Genomic DNA, 22,770 nt, shown 5'->3' with positions numbered 1-22,770 from the left:
AAACTGCCCATACTGTATGTGGGTGTAAAAAGAATTAGAGATGAGTTAATGGGAAACGAAAGGAAATAGATTACAAGTTGATAAAGTGATAGTGGAAAGAGTAAAATTGATGAAAATGCTCTGATGGGTTCAATAGGCCTGGTAAGAAATTTTGACCATGATGTTCAGATGGAGTCAGTGTAGAATTTTTATTTTAATTTAACTTTTCCATGCTGACCAAGTTGTCTACTGTAGCTCATTCAGTTTGCCTGCATTTGGACCATATCCCTCTAAATCTTTCCTATCCATGAACCTTTCCAAGAGGTGATGGAGTATAGGAAAAGGAAAAATGTAAAGGAAAAAAAATTAGAAAAAAAAAAGTAAGTACCGAATCATATGGGGAGATAAGGAGTAAAATTAGAAAAATCAGTGTTCATGCCGTTAGATTTAAGGCTTACAGGAAGAATATGTGTGTTGTTTCTCAAGTTTACATTTTGCCTCACCAAGGACAGACATGTCATGACAGGAATAATTGGGGAGTTAAAATGATTGGCTACAGGAAGACCCCGCCTTCCTCATGGCAGAATAAGGATAGAATCCCTCTGTTCCTTATCTTCCATCAGCCTTTGCATACAGCACATTATCCTCCAACACTTACACAAACTTCAGTACATTCCCACTACCAACCATATCTTCCCTTCTCCACCCTTACCCACTTTTCACAGGAATACTGTATATACTTGTGTAATAGTTGAGTTTTTTGGAGCAATTTTTCAGATCAAATTTGGGGGGGGGGGGGGTCAACTTTTACACAGGTCGTACTATTGACTGCAGTAAGTACCTGTGTTGTTTAAGGTGGCAGGAGTTCGGATGGCCAAGACCAGGTCTTAAGTTGCATTCGGGGCATCAGTGGCTTGGATGAGTGGGTGGCCAAGGCCTAGGAGAGAGTCTGTGGCTGGGGAATGGGGAACTCTGATGGGTAGGGGTTTGGGCCTAGGAGAAAGTCATTGGCTGGGGCGTTGGGAGCTCTGTTGGGTGGGCGGCTGGTCCAAGGGTCCATGGTTGTGGCATAGGTGGCTCCAGTGGGCAGAACAGGGCTTCGGAAGCTCAGATGGCGGACAGCCAGGGCATCGGGAGCTTGGATGGGCAGGCAATCAGGGCCAAGAAATAGTGGCGTCAACTTTAACATGGGTCATAAAATGTGCTGGGGGGGCGGGGGGAGGATGAGTCGAGTATTACATGAAATCATTATTACATGAGTATATAAGGTAAGTCTATCCAAGACTCCCTAGCCCTTTCTTCTCTCCCCAATCACTCTTCCACGCTCTTAGGCACTACCCATTGTAACTGCAGTAAGTGCAAAACTCTCCCCTACATATCCTCCATTAACTCCATTCAGGGCCACAAAAAATATTCATACTTCAAATTTATTGTCAAAGTACATATATGACATCACTTACAACCCTGAGATTTTTTATCCTGCAGGCAAGGCAGAATTTCTACTTATTGGTAACTGTCGACTGAACTCGAGGAGAAATGTGCATACAAAGAGAAAAATTTAAACACCTTCCAGGTGATGCAGAGCTTTGCATGTAAATCGTCCAACCCAATTTACTCCATAGGCCTCTGCTGCATTGGGGAAACCAAACTCAGACTGGGTGACTGCTTCACTGAACACCTCTGTGCCGTTTGTGGGTCTAAACTTGAGTATCCTGAAGCCAACCATTTTATTTCATTTTAACACAAAGAGAATATTTTGTTCTTTTTGGAATAGTCTCATGGAACATTTTGCAATGACGAGATAAAAGGCTTGCATTAAACAATTTTATGTTCAAAAATTCAAGTGAGATTGTGAACTTGGCTTTCTTATGATTGAGCCAAAAAGTTGATGGAGAAACAGGGCTGAAACTCGTTTGACCAAATTCTGGATTTTATGGGTTAAAAAAGTTGTGTGTGTGTGTGTGTGTGTGTGTGTGTGTGTGTGTGTGTGTGTGTGTGTGTGTGTGTGTGTGTGTGTGTGTGTGTGTGTGTGTGTGTGTGTGTGTGGCAGGGGGGTGGGGGGCAGTGGGGGGATTTTTGAGCAAGAAATGTTCAGACTAAAATACAATATCTTCTGTTGGAAATTAATACAAACAATGAGCAAAGAGAAAGTTAAATTTTGCAGAGCTGGATTTACTCCTTCATCTGGACAATAAGAAGTTACGAGGCAGTTGTTCAGTGGGTTTTAGGATATAGTGAGGAAATGAATAGATTATATTAAGGGATACAAGAATAGCATGCAAGACGTCATACACTTTTTCTAGCCCTGGTGTATTCCAATACTCATGAAAATCAAAGAGCACAGGTGCCAGAAATCTGAAATAAAAATGGAAAGTGCTAGAAACTTTGATATTTTCCAGTTCCTTAGTTTTAACTGGTTCATCTTTACCATGGATGTACCATCACACTGCACCTCCATCTTACGGCAGGGTGGTGTGAGTGCATAATCCTTCTTCTTTGAACAGAGACTCCCTTTCACCAAATACACTTATGTCCCTTTATATATTTACCTATCTCAGTCTTCATAAAAGGTTCAGACCCGAAACATTAACTACCATTTCTACCTGCAGGTGCTGTCTAACCTGCTGAGTTGCTCCAGCAATTCTTTAAATTTTAAATTTAGACATACAGCACAGTAACAGGTCCTTTCAGTCCATGAGGACATGCCGTCCAATTATACCCAATTGACCTACAACCCCAATATGTTTTGAAGGGTGGGAGTAAACCGGAGTGCCTGGAGGAAACCCATGCAGACACAGGAAGAACATACAAACTCCTTTCAGATATCATGGGATTCGAACCCTGGTCCCAATCGCTAGCACTGTAACAGTGTTGTGCTAACCGCTGCTCTAACTGGCCCCCAATGTTTGCTCAAGATTCCAACATTTGCAACTTTTGTGTTGAGAAGAACTTGTATCGTATTCAGTAACTTCTCTGGGCCTGCAGCCACAGATCAGTAACATGAGCTGAATAATGTACCAAAAAAGGAAAAAAGCTGCAGAACTTCAGACAGAGGCTGAGCTCACTGCAAAATTCAAGTATTAGTCAGACTTGAAATCATCAGCTTGACCCTCAGCCAACTTGATTGGCCCTGACTTAGATTCACTTCAGCTGAGAAAATTATTCTGGAGAACAAGAACACAGTTTACCAGCTACTCCTCGATAAGTTACAGAGTCAGTGGGAAAGGTAACACCGTCAGCTGGTGAAAGGCAAGAAATTCCTTTTTTTTTCCTTTTGAATGGCTGAAATTGGAGAGGTCACATGACTGTTCCCTATTCACAGAAAGTGCACATTTTGGAGAGAATTAGAAAGGTTTTCGGTTTCTATTGACATAGAATGCTGGTAGAAAGGAAAGGGTCCAGAGACATTCCATTTCACATTCAGACAATCAAAAACTTAAATGAATTCTCGAGTTCATAACAAAAAATTGTAAGCGTTATTCTGTATCTATTAACAATGATATTGTGCATTTATAGATTTTTATATTTGAGGTAGTAAAATGGCCAGCAGTTCAGAGCAGTTGAGCCACATAAAAGTATTTTGAAATAGACAAAATAGTAAGCTATAGGAGCATATTAAAAGGTCATGGAATTAGAATTACAATTTAGGAAGGAATATTGGGAGGTTTTTTGCCTCAGGAGCTAAAATGACTATGTCATTAATGAAATTATTAAAATCAGTGATGTACAAAATAAAAGGCATGGAAGAGCTCATATTTTGGAGCTTTGGAAAATGCTTTTGTCCAATTTTTTGCTAAATAACCACAAAAGAAAATATGTTTTTCCTCACAAGCAATACTTTCGTATTTAATTATGGGACAAATTCTGACATTTTTCAGCGTGAACACAGCCTTAGAATTAAGCAGGTGTGAAGACCGTGCAGAGATCTGTAAACATGGATAAGAATTTTAAATTGAAGCATTATCATATTGTTAGCCTATGTCAATCAGCATGTGATGGTTAACAGTTAGAATTTGGGTACTTGAGTTTGGTGATTTAAGAATTATGCTGGATGCAAGATTCTCATCCAGGACAGCAGTAGGATAGTCAAATCTTGTAGTAATTGTAGCACAAAAGCTGAAAGGATACAAGTCATATTATGGAGGTGGAATAAGTGAACCTCCTAATGGTGAGAGATGTTAGGAAGCTTATATCAAAGTTGAATACAGTATCTAGTTTAAAAAAAGAGTGAATGTAAGACAAGTCCAATATGTAAAAGGTAAAGGTTGGAGAAGCTCAAATTCATAGCAGACCAGTTATTTACTGGATATTGCTGCTGTGTTCTGGCTCCATATCCTGATTCTGGCTTTGGGTGCTATCTGTGTAGGGTTTGCATATTCTCCCTATGACTATATGGGTTTTCTCTGGGTGCTTCTACTTCTTGCAATTCTTTTCATAGGTGTTCTAGGGGCATCAAAGGAACTGAAGGGAGATTTGCTACTGCCACTTAGGAGGCCTTAATTGAAATTATTGTGGTGTGGCAAAGTGAGAAAGTTAAAGTAAATATAGAGGTTAAAGCAAGTATTCAGAAGGCAGGCCAGTCAGGGGTAGGACAGGGAACATAGAAAGTCTGAAAAGCTAAGCAGCATTTTAATGCAAGAAGTCTCATAGTAAAGGACAGTTGAACTGAGAGGATTGAGCAACTACAGAAACATGTTTGGGGGATGTGCAGGCTGGCATTTCAGTGTTCAGGGTTATTGATGCCTTTGGCATGACAGGTATCAGATGAGAGGACAGGTATCAGATGAGAGGGTGCTACGCTATTGATTAGGAATAACATGGTGGCAGAACTAGAGCAGATATCAGTTATCCCAAGAGGAATATCCCAACAAGTCCATATGAGTGGGACTTAGAAATATTTGATAGAATTATACTGTATGTTCCTGAATTGTCAGGAGGAATTAGGGAAGCAGATCGGTGGGAAAATGGCAAATTAGTGTTGGAATAATAGGGTTGTAATAGCCTTAGTGATAAAGGATTATATGGAGCAAAATTTATTAAGTGTGCTCTTGAAAGTTTTCTGAAGCAATAAGCAGATGGCTCCATTAGATAAGGGACTGCACTCAACTTCACCTTAGGAAAGGAGACTAGGTTGATGTGTTGTAACATACTAAACCAGCAGCAATGGTAATATAACATGACAATGGTATTTTCCTTAGCGATCATTTTTATTATTAATTATTAATAACATAACACTTCTTACTTAACTCTTAACCCCACTATGTGCGTATGTAATCTGAAGAGATGATTTTAAAGTTCAGTCTCAGGAATCTTTTGTGTTGAAACTCAAAGTCTTTACTACTGTTCAAAAGCAATTATGGAGTTAGTGTGAGGCATGAGATTTCTTTAAATTGTTGCTCAAAAGCAATTGTGAATATTTGGAAATATCAAGTCATTAGAACTCTTAAAGCTCGGAAAATTTCTTGAAATAAGTTGCTTTCAGAGAAATGTTTCTTCATACAAATGATTTTCCACAGATCTCCCTCTTTTGCATGGAGGCTTTGGAATCTGAGTTTCACATGAACAACTGTCCTCTTTTCAAAATGACAGTGAAGTGACCATTCCACAATGATTTCACAAACCAAGGCAAGGGCTACATGAAGTAACCATTTAAAAATGGTTATGTTTCAAATGCCTTCTTAATCAAATTGACTATTTCCATGGACACAACAAGACTGCTCTCATTATCTTAAAGAGACAGTCAGAAGTGGTCTTCCTCATTCAAAAGCCACTTATTCTTTATTTTCATTTGACCAGGAGTAACATGTAACAAATGCCTTTTCTGGTTACTGTATCTTCAATCCTGTCTTACTTATATGATGGCCAACTTCTGATTTCAACATGTTCCTGTTTCCAGTAATATCTTCTCTCAAAATATCTAATCATGTGACATGACCTCATCACTGATTCTGTTTCATTATTCCAAAAGCACGAATCATGGAAGATGGCCTTTTGAAGTTACTTCACATCTATATGCTAAAAGTATATATATATATATATATATATATATATAAACTTCCAGAAGTTTGAGTGGATCAGACTCCGATCCGTCTACACAGCTCAACCAGCAAATGGCTTTCTTTCGTACACAGCTATTTTCTCCAGCAAACATTCATTGTTTTGAGTTCTCAATGGTGTAGCAACTATGTCGCAGTGCAAAATGGTCAAGTTGAAGTTCAGTAAAAGTTGTTTACTCAAACAGTCACGCAGCTTTTTAAAACCCTCCGCATTTCGGCGTTCCAAATAACATCATCGTATTGTGACATCATGGCATCACTCAGAACCTCCCAAGCTGGTTCAATTACGCTATATCCCTCCCCACCCCCAGAACCAACAACAGGAAGCTCTATCCACCGCTCTTGGGTGATCATCCGCCCCTTTGCATTGGGGGTTTGTGGCAATAGCCAATCAAGGTTGAGATGAGTGGGTTTTAGTCGGTCAATCATAAATGTCTCTGGATGCCCCCCAATATCCAGTACACAAGTTGTACGATTGTTTTGTAGCACTCTGAAGGGCCCTCATACGACCTCTGTAAGGCTGACCCATTTGCATCTCATGCCCAAACACAAAATCACAGTCCTGGAGTTCCTTTGGGATGAAGGGTGTCATTGTTCCATGTCTCGATGTGGGAACTGGGGCTAATCTTCAGTCAGTGGCACCTCCTGTCTGTGTGTTGCAGGCATGAACTTCCCCAGGTACAATAAGCGGGGCTCCATAAACCAACTCGGGTGGTGTTCAAATCACAGTGGGGTCACCAATGTAGCAATTATATCACAGTGCAAGATGAAGAATGAGAAAATGATCGGACGTAGTCAAGTCAAAGTAGTCACATGCACTCAAACAGTCACATGCAGCTTTTTAAAACCCCACACATTCCTTTTTTTTTAAACTTTATTTAAAATTTTATGACATGAATAAAATAAAAATTACATTTAAAGAAATAATAAAAAATAAGATAATAAAAATTAGAATACTACATCATTAAACTACACAAATTAACCCCCCCAATAATTATAACACAACATTAATCATCTAATTTAAAATTAGTCTAACCCTCCCCCCAAAATAAAGAGTGAAGAATTAATTAACAATATTGTAAATAAAATAGAAAAAACCCCACTTACAAAAAAAGGATAAAACTTAACAACAAAAAAAATTACTAACAACAAAAAAAATCAATACTAAAATAATACCCTTAAACATATATTTAAATCAAACATAATACATGTATTTAACAAATGAAATCCACTTTAAAACTAAGTTCAAATATTAAAATCATATCAACCACATATCTGTTATTGAAAAAAATCATAATTAATAATACATAAATACAGAATTTCCATTAATACCAAGTTTCCTTTATAATTCATCAAGAGAACAAAAACATCCCTTAGAAAAACAATCAGATAAACTTTTTATTCCCTTCCCCTCCCCTTATATAAAAAAAGAAAAAAGTTCAAACTCTTATAAAATTCTCCATATTCTTCATTTATAACATCTTCAAAATTCTCTATCGAAATTAACTTAATTTTATTAAACTCTTCTCCCTCAATGTATTTGTACTTAATTTTCTTCTTTTTCTTCTTATCACCTTTCTTCTCATCTTCTTCTTCATCTAATTCAACATCCTCAATTTTTTACTTATTCTGTGACATCATCCTCTTAAAAAAGAAAGAAAAAAGAGAAAACCCCCCCCAAAAAAAGAGAAAAAAAAAGAGAGAAAAAAAACCTCCTAATTCCCTCTCAATTACAATCAGAAAACAAAAAGAGTTAAAAAAAGTTATTTATTTTTAAAAAATAATAATAAAAAAACCTTCACTTCTTAAAATTAAAAAGAAAAAAAAAACAGGTCGGAGGTCACAACTACCTCCTCCTGTTTAAACCGCCCAAAGCGGTAACTCCCCCAAAATATTGGGTGTGAGATAACTCACAGGTAGCTGATGACTTCTGGAAACTAGTGCCCACCCAGTTCCCTCTCCCAACTCCCATTTCATTAAACTATCATCATTATTTAAACTATTTAAACTCTTCTCAAAAAAAAGATAAAAGATTTATTTTTTTAAATCAACGTTACCACTTCGGTCACCATTGCTTCCATTTCTTTTAAAAAAACTGGATCCCACCCTACATCTCTACTCTCTTTGGAGACCTTGAAGGACTACATCATTCCTGAAACTGCATGATTGGTAGAGACTGAGCAAAGTCCATAACCTCTTTAGGATTGTCAAAGAACTTTGGCTAATTTCCATCCTAAAAAAACCTTCAGTACTGCAGAATACCTGAATGTTCCCTTATGTCTTTTTTTCCACAACCGTTCTTTCACAGAATTAAATTCGCGTCGTTGAAACATAATTTCTTGACTCAAATCTTGATAGAAGAAAACAGGATTATTCTGAACCATCAAAGGAGATCTATTTTGCTGGGCATTTCTAATGGCCGTACATAAAATTGTCTCTCTGTCACAATAGTTTAAACAACGGATCAAAACAGATCTTGGATTCTGTCCTGAAAAAGATTTTCTTCTTAAAACTCTATAAGCACGTTCCAATATTAAACCTTCAGGGAATTTATCCTGTCCTAACACTCGTGGAATCCATTCAGTAAAAAATTTTCTTGGATCTGGTCCTTCTATGCCTTCTGGCAAACCAACAATTTTCACGTTGTTCCGTCTAGATTGATTCTCCAAATAATCAACCTTTTTTACTAAATTTTTATTTTGGATCTGCAATGTTTCAATTATTCTATTTTCATCTTGCAGTTGATCCTGTGCATCGACTAAACCTTGATCACACATTTCAAATCTTTCAATGGTTTCAAGCTTAAAAGCTCCATTAATGACTTCTGCCATCGCATTAATCTTGGAAATAAACAGGTTCACAAAATTAGCTAAGTGACTCGATACAGAATATATCTTATCTTCAAGATCCTTAACAGACATTTCAACAGAAGTAGATTCAGGCATAATGGGGTCTTGCTGTTCCTTAGAGACCAAGGGATCTTCTGTCCCTTCCCTTAATTTAGTATCTTTTCTAGCAGTTTGACTTCGTATAAAAATCCCTCTCAAAGTCCCCCCAGCAATGCCAGGAGACAAGATCAGGGTTATCTTTAAGCCAAATCTCTTTAATCATCTTCACTGAATCGATGTCTGGAAAAACCGTTGTAATTGAAGATGCATTTTGCAGCGCCTCCACTGTAGCAGTCGAATGACAACTCTTTAACTCTCCAGCTGGTGGAGCCCCAGCTGATTCAACTGTCAAAGCCTCAGCAACAACACCTGCAGTGGCCACCATGCGAAACAGTGGCACCCGTCCAACCCCTTGTTCTGAAAGCTGTTGAGTGTGACCTTCAGAGAGCCTCACCGGCTTAAAACGAAGCTTCAGTGCTGAACTCTGCACGTCCTCCTCTGGATCCATTCTACGTTGAGACCTGGCTTCTTGTAAACAAGTAGGCTCAGACAATTTCGGAAAATGTAGTTTTTTAACAGTCTGTTGATATTTTCTTTTACCTTTTTTTTTGCATATAAACCATTAGGCACTAATCCAACACCTCTTATTATTTATAAACTTTTAAAAAAACTTTAACGGGCACTTAAAGACAAAACAATAAATCAGAGTCAGGAGAGGTCTGGAAGGCACGTCTGTTCCCTACGCCATCTTGCCACGCCCCAAACCCCACACATTCCAAATGATGTCATTGCATTGTGACATCATGACATCACTTGGAACCTGCCGAGCCAGTTTTATTAACCCTCTGGTGAGCCCCTACAATGGAGAACAGTCATAAGACTTTTATGACTGTTTACAGTTTTGAATTAGCAGTCTTTTTAAGCAAACAAGCTTCCAGCAGAACAATAGCTTAACAGATATTTCAACTTTCAAAGTAGTTTCTGTGTATGTGTCTGTGGTGTTTGTAAATTTGCTTCTGTCCACCCAAAAAAAGCATTGCTAATAATATATATAAGATTTTAACTTTAAAGATAAATATTAACACAAATCTGTCACAGTGTCAATGGGGGAACACTTTGGAACAGTGGCCATAATTTGTTTCAAGATTATTGTGGAAAGAGGTAAGACTGCCCTGAAATTAAAGTTCTAAATTGACGGAAAGTAATTTCAATGCCATTGGACTTAAACTCTCAGAAGTTGATTGGGAGTACAGTTTGCAAATAAAGAGATGCCTGAATGCTTTTAAATGTGTGATTGGAAGAGTTTAGGGCCAGCATGTCCATATTAAAGTGAAGGGTGAGACTGACAAGAGTAGGGAATCCTCTTTGACATGGGATATCAAAAGTATAATCGAGAAAAAAGAAGGCATATGTCAAATATAAGCAGTGTTCACACAGTGGAATATCCAATGGATTTGAGAGGCACTATTTCAATTAGTTTTAAAAAAAGTCAAATGTGCTCTGTTTCAATCTGATATGTTTCCTAAATTGTCTGTAATCAAAAAATTCTGTGTTATTTAATAAATTTGGTTTTACAGAGGATTTGTACAGGTGATGAAGAATGTGGTTTGAAGACAAAATGGGAACTCAAATTAGGATCTTGCGGGGCCTTTAATTTGCTTTGGAAACAATTGAATAATCCATGGAAAGCAATAGTCAGTCAACATATTGGCAGGAAGCAGTTGATACCTGATGAAGGGTTTTCAGCCTGAAACATCGCCTGCTATTGCTTTCCATGGATGATGCCTAACCTGCTGAGTTTGTCCAGAAGCTCTGTACGTTGTTTCAGTTTGTTGACATCTGCAGACCTCTCTCTCTCTCTCTCTCTCATTGCTCTAATTTACATAACATTCTTTCTAATCTTCCTCATGTTCATTACTTCATCAACATCTTATCCCCATGACAACTTTGACTGCACCTGATCAGAAACACTCCCTATGATCTTCTCATTAATATGTCATCATGTCTGCAACTCAAAACTGATTTTTTTCCAAGATGAGTTCATGACCTGAAGCATTAACTTAGTTTTTCTTTGCATAGATTCTGCCAGATCTGCTGAGTGCTTCCACCACTTTCTGTTGTTATTATTAGAGTTGGAGAATGATGGTGGGGAGGGGGGAGGGGGAATGAGTATTTTAAGAAAGAACACAAAGATCTGATCATGGATGGGCATTTTACAGATACAAATTAGGAAAATATAAATCACGGAGAAAGATACAGTTCAGCAATGAATAGTTGGATTTGAAGTCTTGTTCATAATTTTTCTATATTTTAGTTTTGTTTTCCATAAATATTCATATCAAAATTTTCCATTTTCAAAATAGATAAATACAAATATACATTTATATAACTTTATTTTTTCCTACAAAACGAAACAAAACACAACAACCCCTTCCCTCCCTCCCTTCCAAGAATAAATCCGAAAACCATTAGGGCTTACAATTGGGTTTAAAAAAAGAAAATCTTCATTTGGATGTCACTTATATTTTTATAATAATAGAACCATTTTATATTTGGGCCCCTATGTAGTCCAGATATGGTTACCATATTTTTATAAATACATCATATTTATTTTTTAGATTATATGTGATTTTTTTTTCATTGGGATACAAATATTCACTTTGGTCTTCCATCGTCCTATCTGTAGAGGGGAGTCAGACTTCCAAGTAATCGCAATAAATTTTTTTGCCACAGCAAATGAAATTTGGAATTTAGTTAGTTTTTTGCATATTTCAATAAAATTGCCCAAAAGATAAAGCTCCAGGTTGTCCTTGAAGGCCACCCCTTTATATTTTTTTTGAAAATTTTATTTATCATTTGTTTCAATTCAAAAAGGAATAATTCAGTAATATAGCAATTATCATGTCATACACAATGATACAAATTTTTTAAAATATTTCTCCCCAAACACCCTTCCCCCAAAAGAAAGAAGAAAAGTAAGAAAAAGAAAATAACACCTAACTCTACATATATAATATTATTAGCATATATACTATTCATTGATTATTTTTATAGCTTCTAATTGAGCGCGGTAGGTGAAGTGGATAAGGTGGATGGAATTTTATTCATAAAATCCAAATATGGTTTCCAAATTTTATAAAAGTTTTCAACTCGATTTCTTAAACTATATGTAATTTTTTTCTAAAGGTATACGATTTTGCATTCCTGCCTAATAATACCACATTTTCTGTTTTCCATGTTATCGCCACACATTTCTTTGCCGTTGCTATACTTAAAATTTTTCTTGATATTTATCCAATTTCAGTTTTATGTCTTTTTCATATATATTCCCAAGAAAAAATATTTTTGTATCTTTTTGTATCTTTATCTTCATAATTTGCCCTAATAATACACGCAAATTGTTTCAAAACCTTTCCACTTTTTCACAGGACCATACCGAATGTAAAAAAGTCCCTATTTCCTTGATACGTCAAAAAATCTTATCTGAATAATTAGAGTTAAATCTATTTAATTTATGTGGAGTATAATATAATTGATGAAGAAAATTATATTGAACCATTTGATATCTAGCATTAAATGTATTCGTAACACTCCCTTAACACAATTTTGACAATATTTCCTCTTGAATTTGTATATTTAGATCTCTCTCCCATCTTAAATTTGATTTATATAAATCTTTTTTCCTTACAGGTTCTTGTAACTTTATATACATATTAGTAATAAATTTCTTAACCATAAATGTATCTGTTATTATACCTTCAAATTAACTTGGTTCTGGAAGTCTCAAATCTGTTCCTGAATCTTTTAGATACGATTTTAATTGGTGATATGTATGGAGATAGCAATTTTAAAACATATACTAAAAATATGGAATGGAATTCATAGGGAGGGAGGAATTAAGAACTATCAACTACCAAAAATGTTGTTAAAACAAAATCAGCTTATTCGTTTTACTTTGAATAATTCTTTATTCAAAGTAGTAAAGGTGTACCTAGGATAAAAGATTGTTTTTTAGGATCATTCTTTTTAACTTTTGAGCAATTAAAAGATATATATAATATACCCCTATTATCCTTGTTTGTATTTCAGTAATATTCTGCCAGAAAGGTCTCACCTTCACACATGACCAGGTAGCATGCAAGAATATTCCTATTTCTATCCCACATGTAAAAAAACTTTTCTGATATTTCAGATTTTGATTTGGCAACTTCTGTGGTGTGAGGTATAATTGGTGTAAGAAATTATATTGCACTAATCTGTATTTTGCATTTATAATTGACGTCATACTATCCAAACACCAATCAGACTGGCATCTTTCCATTATTGCGACTCATAGATTCGATTCCATCTCACTCTAAATCTCTGAAACCTTTCATTTAGGAGCATAAAGTACATCCTAGATATAAATGTAGGTTTATCCTTCAGCCAAATCATTTGTTCCATCTAACTAACTTCAGGTGGCCATATTTGGTCCCCAACGTTCTCTTAAGAGTGATCTTATCTGGAGAAAGCAGAAAAATGTCCTATTAGCTACTCCATACTTATTTCTTAGTTGTTCAAAAGACATGAGAAAATTCCATATAACAATCATCAACATATGTTATTCTTTTGTCATATCATGAATTCAATATTTTGTTACCCAGATTCATAGACAGTAGTGCATTTTTACAAAATGGTGATATACCTGCTTTTTTCCCGATACATTCATTATTTCTTGCCATATCCTAATCATGTCTATTAAAATAGGATTATGGGTTTTTTTGTTATTGACTTTGCATTCCATTTATAAATAAATTCCTTCATTGTCTCCTCTTTTCTAGTTGAGGGATATAATTAAAGCATATATAAGTTCTGTAAATTATTATCTGTTATTATTCCTAAATATTTAATTGCATCCTTCTTCCATTTAAATCTACTGCCCTTTTGATATCTTTCATAATCAAAATTCTGCAATGGCATTATTTCACTTTTATCCATATTTATTTTATATCCTGGTATTCTTCCATATTTTTCTAATATTGTTTGCAATCTCATCAGTAATTTAGATGGGTCAGACATATATAATAGCACATCATCAGCAAGTAAACTAATGTTGTGTTCTTCCTGTCCAACTTTGAAGCCCTTAATATCTGGATCTCTTCTTATAGCCTCCACCAGAGGCTATAAGATACCCCTGTCTACTCGATCTACTCAAGGGGAAAATAGATGACATTTGGTTATTAATTATAATTTTAACTTGTGGCTTATGATAGAACTTTTATCCAATTTATATATTTCTACCTACACCAAATTTTTCCAACATTTTATATAAGAAAAACCATTCCAGTCGGTCAAATGCCTTTTCTGCATTAAAAGAAATAATTATGTTTGGATTCAACCTTGATTTTTCCTTATGTATTATATTGAATAATCTACTTAGACTATTTGAAGAATTTCTTCCTTTAACTGCTGCTCATTATAACTGCCACATCTTTAGGAAATTATGATAAGCTTTGAATATGTATTGATTCCCCTGACCTCAGATTTTAAAAAAAGTCTTGGCCTCACTTTTGTCAAGATTGTCTAGGGAGCTTAAACCCCTGCCTAGATAGTTTGGGCTTGTAGGGTACGGGGATGAGTCCAGCGTGCCAGTGTTTTTAGGCAGCTTAAAGCATGTTTCTCCGACGTATTACTATTCTGTGAGATGACTCTCTTGTCCAGTGTCTAGTCTTTTGTGTTTGTTGATTTTGTGCTTTGAGTATGATGTGGCAGCTAGGTAGCGGGCCAAGCGGGTGCATAGTGCAGTATCACGAACTTTCGCCAACGTGGTACTCACCTAATGGACCGCACGCAAAAGATAGTGAGTGCTGAGGAACGGCAAGTTGATCTGCTGAGTCTCCTGCAGAAAGGCGCGGGAGACTCACAAGGCTTAATTTAAACCTGCCAGTCCCGTGGATCAGCAGCAAACCCATAGAGACGTCCCACCTTGTCCCGTGGAGCTCGGGACATGTGGTATATAAAAGAAGCTTGTAAACTCTGAATAAATCAGTCTTGAGTTGACTACTCTGGCATGTGTTTGTATTACTTTAGTAGTTCTACTGTAGTAGCCGCTACAATTGGTGACCCCGCTACAATTCTTTTATTAATTGGTATACAGCAATTTAAAGAAACATTCTGTTGTCATTAAAATGTGCTATATAAATAAATATAAAATTCAATTCAATAACAAATCCTACCTAATTTGTATGTATTAATTTTGGTAAATACTCAACCAATCTTTTAGCTAATGCCTTTGCTATAATTTTATAGTCAGCATTCAGAAGTGTTATCTGCCTATGATGAGGTTTTTAATGGATCTCTACCTTTATTCGGTAGCACTGTAATTATAGCAGTTTAAAAAGCGTCCGGGACGGTTTAGATCTCCACTTCCTGGTCAAACACATTCATCAAAAGAGGCATCAACTAATCTTTAAATTGTCTGTCGAACTCAAGAGAGAAATCATCTTCCCCCAGGGACTTATTGGCTTGTAAAGTACCCAGAGCTTTCTCTATTTCTTCCCTTGTAAAAAGTGCATCTAAGTCATCTTTTTCTCTCTTCTAATTTAGGAATTTCAACATTTTCTAAAAATTCTTCCATTTAATTTTCATCTCCTACTATATAGTTTCATATAGTATTGTCTAAACATATTATTTATTTCTTTTTGATTGTATGTAATAGCATCAGTTTCTGTTTCTATTGCATTTATCATTCTGATGACTCCTCTGCTTTTACCTGCCAAAATAGCACTTTGTTGTCCCCCTTCTGGCTCATAATATTTTTTGATTAGTTTTTAGTATCATTTTTTCCATTCTGTATGTTTTTATTATATTGTAACTTTTTATTCTCTAATATTTTACTTTTCCTATATCCTTGATATTTGATATTCCTTTTCTAATTTTGTTATATCCTTCTCTAAACCTTCTAATTCTCTCTTAAGATTTTTAGAATAAGAAATAATTTCTCCCCTCAAGTAAACCTTAAGTATATCCCATATTAGAAAATGATTGTCAGTGGAAGGAAGATTGTTTTCACAAAATATGACTGTCTCTTAATAAGATCACAAAAATCCATTTTCTTTAGTAATGTAACCTTAAGACACCATCTATACATACTTTCTTGCTTTTCCATTATCGCAATAGTTAACATTAACAACAAGTGGTCTGATAAAAGTTTTGCCAAATACTCCATTTTTACCACTCTACTTTGTAACTGAGCAGACATTAAAAATAGGTCAATCCTTGGATGTGAATCATGTACCCTTGAATAGAATGAATAGTCTCTTTCTAAGGGGTTGAGCCACCTCCACATATCAATTAAATTTAAATCCTTCATAAATGATAATGTCGTTTTGAAGATTTCGTCCTTGTTGTCATTCTTGCTGAATTGTCAAATATTGTATCTAAACAAAAATTGAAATCTCCTCAAATAAATATATTTTGTCTTCCCCCTGCAGTTTTTAAAAAGATATCCTTCATAAAGAATTCATCATCATAGTTTGGGGTATAAATATTCATTAACATCCATGAATCTGCATAAATGTTACCATGTTCCATTACATTTCCATTCCAGCTTGATCCGTTAATATCTCTTCTATTATTATTGGTATATTTTTATTAATTAAAATCACTACACCTCTTGCTTTTGATCCAAATGAAGGCGATGTTACTTGCCCCACCCATCCTCTTCTTAATTTTGCATGTTTCAATTTGGTAAGATATGTCTCTTGAAAAAAAGACTATATCTACCTTTAATTACTTTAGGTAAGCCAAGACCCATTTTCTCTTCACCAATCCATTAATTCCATTAACATTAAAACTAATTCATTTCAATGTTCTATCCATATTTTCCTTTAAAACAATATTTTTAATAATAAAATCTCTTTAACTTTAAATAGTAAAGTGATCCTTCCCTGCCCCGATGATGATGTTAACGTAGAACCCCAAAAGCCCATGAGAAAAGCCCGTGGAATCTCTCGAGGAAGAAGAATCCCTCCCTTTAGCGCCATCTTTTTTTGTTACTCCTTTCCAGGCGCCATTCTCCCACTTAGACTAGAGTATCCACCCTACTTTTCCAAGACTTTTTTCCCTTTTACTGAGCTCTCTGTGAACACTTTTATACCTTTAACTTTTAAACAATAAATTCAAGACAGTTGAGCAAAAATTAAAAAAAATAAAGCTTTTACTACTTTTACTTAGTTCCATTGTAAATATTTTCACAATCTACTCCCTTGGCAACCTCATTCTTTTTTTACAAACTTCGCATCTTCCACATCGTTCTTGGTCCTGAAAATTCGCCAGTTCCCTTCTGCTACTTCGAAGCTCAAAGTCACAGGGAATATCATTGAATATTTCAAGTTTTTAGTACATAATCGACTTTTCAGATCTTTAAATTATAGTATTTGTTTAATTAAGCTCTGGTTAAAGTCTTGAAAAAATAATACCTTTTCATTTTCAACCTCGGGCAGACTGTTATTTTTAGTGTAGTGTAGACTGGTCTTGGTCTCTGGTCGTCGGCTCTTCTGGGTCTAAGTGTTCAATGAGCTCTTTCGATATGTAGTTTTTTTCCAAATTTATCTTCTCCCTGCATTTGTGGGATCCATTTTTGAAAAATCTCTCAATTTCTCTCAATTCTTTCCTTTAGTCCGATAATTTTGATATTGTTCTGTCAACTGATGCTCTCCATATGATCAATTTTGTCAAGCAGTCCTTGTTTATCCGACTCCCCTTCTTTGGCTTTTTTTTTCCCAAAGCCTCAAGTTTTTCATGGATTTTCGTCAATTCATTTTCTGCTTGACCTATTCTCTCCATAACATCTTTAACGATCTCTTTTATTTTGTTCATTTTTCAGTCATATCTCATCACCGTTTCAACACTTAAGAATCAGTTACTCAAATTCTCCCTCATATTCTCCATTTATTACAGGATGATGCTCAGCTCTTGACCCGACTCCCCAGTTATACCTGGTTCTGCCGGTCCCGTTGCCATTTTTGCACCACTCCCTTTCAGACTTTCATCTGAAATTCCTCGTTGAAGAGGAACTTCCTCAGTCTTTGTTGCCTTGGCTTCTTTTTGATGAAGAACATCTTGATTTTCAAGTTTTAGCCATCTATTTAGCACTCTTTAACCAAAACACATCTGCCTAGGTCCTTTGCATGGCCACACCCCTTCTGCTCTTTTTTTGTAACACCAACAAATATATTTTATCAATTTCAAGTTATGCCAAAAGCATAAATTTTATCCAACAATTGGAATCCCTGTAGCAACATTTGAATTATACCCTTGATGTTTCATGTTATTTTATTTTATTCTTCATACTAAAATGTATCAAATTTCACTCAGCTAAATTTAATTTGCCATATGCTTGCCATTCTAGAAGCCTTTCTATTTTCTCTTGATCTTTCACTATCTTTAGCATTGTTTATTGTTTTGAAATGTGCTGGTGCACCCAGGTCCTAGCTGTTAATATACTGTGTGCCTGGAAAATCTACAATCCCAGTGCTAAACTTTGGATAACCCCACTGCATGCCTGGAGACACAGAGACTGCAGATGCAGAAGGCTTACCATCTCGTTGCCTCAACAGATGCTACCTGACCCACTGAGTTTCTCCAGCATCTTGTTTTTTATACCATTGCATACCTTCCTCCAGGCTTGATAGACAGCTATTCATTCACAACTCTATGTCTTAACCCAAAGCAGATTTTGTCCCAACCCTTCAATTTGATTAACTTGACTTGAAAAGCTTAGCATGTGGTATTTTATCAAATGCCTTATCAAAATCTGTGTCACATCAACTAAGTTACCTTTACACTGGACAATGAAGATTTTGCTTCCCAAACACTTTGGTGAATTTTATGGATTTTTGGCTGCTGTTGACATAAATCACCTTAAAATGTTCTTAGCATGTACCTTTTTTTTTTAGGTATAACCTATTTTTGTGATTCCCTGTTATATTTTAAGCATAAAAAACAATGAAGTTCAACATGACATTGAAAATTCATTCGTACTTGGACTTGTGCTGATCTTGGTGCAGTCAATGGCGAACATGGTGAAAATTTTCACTAGGACATTGCAACTGTAGAAAAGTGGCATCAGGGTCACTGAATCCATCAGTGCTGGCCGACTGTTGCTGGACACTGACATGAGAGACATCAGATGCTGAGTACAAATGAAAATCAGCAACAAAACATTTTTAAGTCAGTTGAACTAACGTAATGTGTCAGCATCATTATGTTAAATTCAATAAAAGTTAATTTAAGGGTTCTCCAACTTCCTACATGATATAGCTAATCTGAAATTATCTTTGTGTTCAGCTTGAACATCATAATCCCCAATTTTTTTCAGGAAGCAAACATTTTGGAAAAAAATTGTTGTCCAGTGTTATCATTAGAAATTTCAATTTCATTGCCTTCAACAAATAAACTTTCACTTATGAATCCATAATTGTCCAAATGTCCATTAATTTTGTTCCTGATTTTCAGTTCCATTGTTTTTCCACCACTGACTTTAAACCATCAAGGCTAGAGTCATAAGGTACTTCAAATTTGAACATTCAATGTATATTTTGATTATAGAAAGACTCAATGAGAATGAAAGAGTGAATGGGTAAGTGTGAATAATTCATAGAGACTGTTTTTTTTCCCCTATAGCTGAAACTCCAATTGAAGAGTTCACTCCCACGCCAGCATTCCCAGCTTTGCAATACCTGGAATCGGTGGATGTGGAGGGAGTGGCATGGAAAGCTGGACTCAGGACTGGAGACTTCTTGATTGAGGTAATATTGGATTCTTTACTTAAAGGAAAGTAGTAATTGAAAACAATTCTAAATCAAAATTAACACTACCTAGGGAAGTTTTAGATTGAGTATAGAAAGCTAAGATAAACATATTTATGTTTCTAGTGATAGCCTTGGTTGCAATTTTAATGTTCTGCTAACCTGGCTATTGGGACATTCTCCAAGTAACCTCATATGTTTTCTGGGTATATCCTCTGTTCATATCCCATATCATACCGTCCCATCTACCCATTCACTCTGGCTGTATTATCCCTTAATTTCCAAACATTATTAAGTACTTCTGAAATCCACTACTAGGGTAAAGGTTAAGGTTCTATTATTGTCACACAATAATAAGGAAGTAAGGAAGACAGAGAGTTGCCACTTTGTCCAGCATCCCTCACAGAAATGAGGCCCCAGCAAGGGACAAACTCACAATCCCTGGTTTTCAAGACCAGTCCTCTACCACTGAGCTATGGAGCCACTGTTTATTACAACCTAAAAAACATTCAAGATATCTGAAATTCCATCCTCTTGATCATCCCTCATTTTAATTGGGTTTTCCCTTTTGCTATCAAAACTAGAGATCCTAACATTCCCTCTGCTTCTTAACCTTCCTTTTCATGTCATTTGCTAATTATGAAAATATATTACAAGCAACAGAAGCATAGTTCATTGTGGAATCACAATGGTCACAGAATAACACCACTTGTCTTCTATGATTTAGTCAGTTTTGGATCCCAACGTACCACTGCCCATCATGAGGTACAGTGCCTGTGTAGACTGTCAACTGACCTACTCTCATCAATAATCTTTGCTATTTTCTTTAAAAGGTAAAGGTGTGAGACAGGACCTCCTCTGTGTGAAGCCATCTCTTATTAATCCACACTTTTCCAAATGCAAGTAAATTTTGCAAGGGCCCTGGAAAATGCAAGGGAAATCTTCTCCAATAATTTTCCTAACACTTATTATGCAAGACTCACTGGCCTATAATTTCCTAGTTTGTTTATGTTACCCTTCTTATACAAAGGAATAACTGGCCATGCTTCAATTTTCTGGCAAATGCCTTTGGCTAAATAGGTTTATGTCAAGACCCAAGCTAATTCCACCCTTGCTTCTCTTAATATCCTTGGACTTACCTACCATAATATTTTTCAAGACATCCAACATGTCTTCCTTCTTAATATCAACATGCCCTAGATTATCAACATTCCCTAATCTCACCATCATGTCCTTGTCCTTAGTGAATGTTGATGCAAAGTATTCAAAATAAGCTCATCTGCTTCCTCCAGATCCACACATAAATTCCCTCCTTTGACCTTGAGTAGACCTTTCTTTCCCTAGCTGTCTTTTTTCTTGTAATATACATGTAAACTGTCTGCGGATTTTCCTTGATTGTATTTATCAAATATATTTCATGGTCCTTTTTAGCCCTCCTAATTTCTTGTTCAAATTCTTCCCTGCTTAATTTCTTTACATTTTTAAATGTTTTTAAATTTATACATATAGCATGATAACAGGTCCTTTTGGCCCATGAGCCTGTGCTGCACAATTGTCTTGAATTAACCTATAACCCCCAGTATGTTTTAAAAGGTGGGAGAAAACAGGAGCCGCTGGGTAAAAGCAGGCAGACATGGGGAGAACATAAAAAATTCTTATCTACAGCATAGGATTCGAACCCCAGTCCTGATCGCAGGAACTGTAACAGCATTGCACTAATCCTAACCATAATGGTTCCTTTATATTTCTCATGTTGTCTAATTTCAGATTCCTAAACCTTGTATATCCTTCCTTTATCCATTTGACTGTACTTAGAGCATCTCTTGGCTTCTATCGTTCCTGAACTTTGCTTTCCTAATCTTTTATCCTCACAAAGACTTTTGGTCCTGAATTCCTATCAAACTTTCACATCAGCCACCCCAGTCTACTTTCTCCAGTTCCTCATGAATAATGTTCTACTTTCTTTCCCACAAATAGCATTTTCACCTGAGGACTTTTATCTTTATCCATAATGATGTTAAATGGTTCTGAAGTGTACACTGGTTACTTTCTACAATGTGGCTGAAGCCCTTCTTTTCTTGCAAGAGATCTAACTGACTCTTGGTCTTGTATGAAGCCAAAGTCCCACTGTCCTGGATTGAGAGACAGGATTGTGAAGTTTCACTGTCCCATAGTGTGAGGTTAGTTTCCCTCTGTACTAGACAAGAGGCTGACATAATATTCCCTCAGACCCTGAGGGTGACTGCAAGGGCCCTGGCAGAAATATTTAAAATCTCCTTAGCCATGGGTGAAGTACAAGAGGATTGGAAGGTAGCTCATGTTGTTCTGTTGTTTAAAAAGGGCTCCAAAAGTAAACCATGAAATTGTAGGCCTGTAAGCCTGATGTCAGTAGTAGGTAAATTATTGGAGGGTGTTCTGAGAGATCGGATTTACAAGTATTTGGGCAGCCAAGGACTGATTAAGGATACTTAGCATGGTTTGTGTATGGTAGGTCATGTTTAATGATTCATAGATTTTTGAGCAAGTATCTGTAATGTATGCAAATGATATATGTATGTAATGTCATTACGTAATGTTTTCATATGTGTTGAAGGCCCTCCATGGCTACAAGCTGCACACAGTTAAGAATCTAATAAAGCATCCTGTTTGAACTTTCCTACGATTGAATATGTGAGTTATTGTAATCCAACATACTCAACACTGGCAATGAGATGAGGATGGATGCTGCTGCACTGAATTTTTGAACGGGAAGGTGAAGTTTGCAGCTGCGTGTGGGAATGAGTTTTGTGCCAATTTTCTTTCTCTCTGTGACTGTGTCGGCATGCTGCGAAGCTATGGTCCACTCCACATTATGTTTCACCTGTTGGCTGGCGGAAGAAGTATAGAAGAGAAGAAAAGGCAAGTTTGTGCATTTTATTTGGGCAAAAGAAACAACCAGATAAAGCCATTAGGAATGGAACGCGCCACACCCAATGCGAAGATTGCCCGATACTGCATACTGTTATGAGCCCAGAGGACTCCAAAACCCAACAGCAATAAAAATTCACCAAGACAATG

At 36.2% G+C, this 22,770-nt stretch overlaps 1 protein-coding gene across 35 annotated transcripts in view; it reads left to right on the top strand.

Moving 5' to 3' along the window:
* The window catches only part of shank3a (SH3 and multiple ankyrin repeat domains 3a), a 651,448-nt gene that overhangs the window by 527,311 nt on the left and 101,367 nt on the right, over positions 1-22,770 (top strand). For all 35 annotated transcript variants that reach the window (XR_011348059.1, XR_011348061.1, XR_011348060.1 and 32 more), the window contains one exon: positions 19,589-19,713. Coding sequence is in view for 32 of the 35 variants with exons in the window: in XM_069908797.1 (XP_069764898.1) it covers positions 19,589-19,713 (125 nt within the window). In the remaining 3 variants the exon portion in view is untranslated. The remainder of the gene's footprint in view (positions 1-19,588; positions 19,714-22,770) is intronic.

This window comes from Narcine bancroftii, chromosome 13 (genome assembly GCF_036971445.1).
Source record: "Narcine bancroftii isolate sNarBan1 chromosome 13, sNarBan1.hap1, whole genome shotgun sequence".
NCBI lineage: Eukaryota > Metazoa > Chordata > Chondrichthyes > Torpediniformes > Narcinidae > Narcine > Narcine bancroftii.
This window is presented reverse-complemented; position numbering and strand designations above follow the sequence as displayed.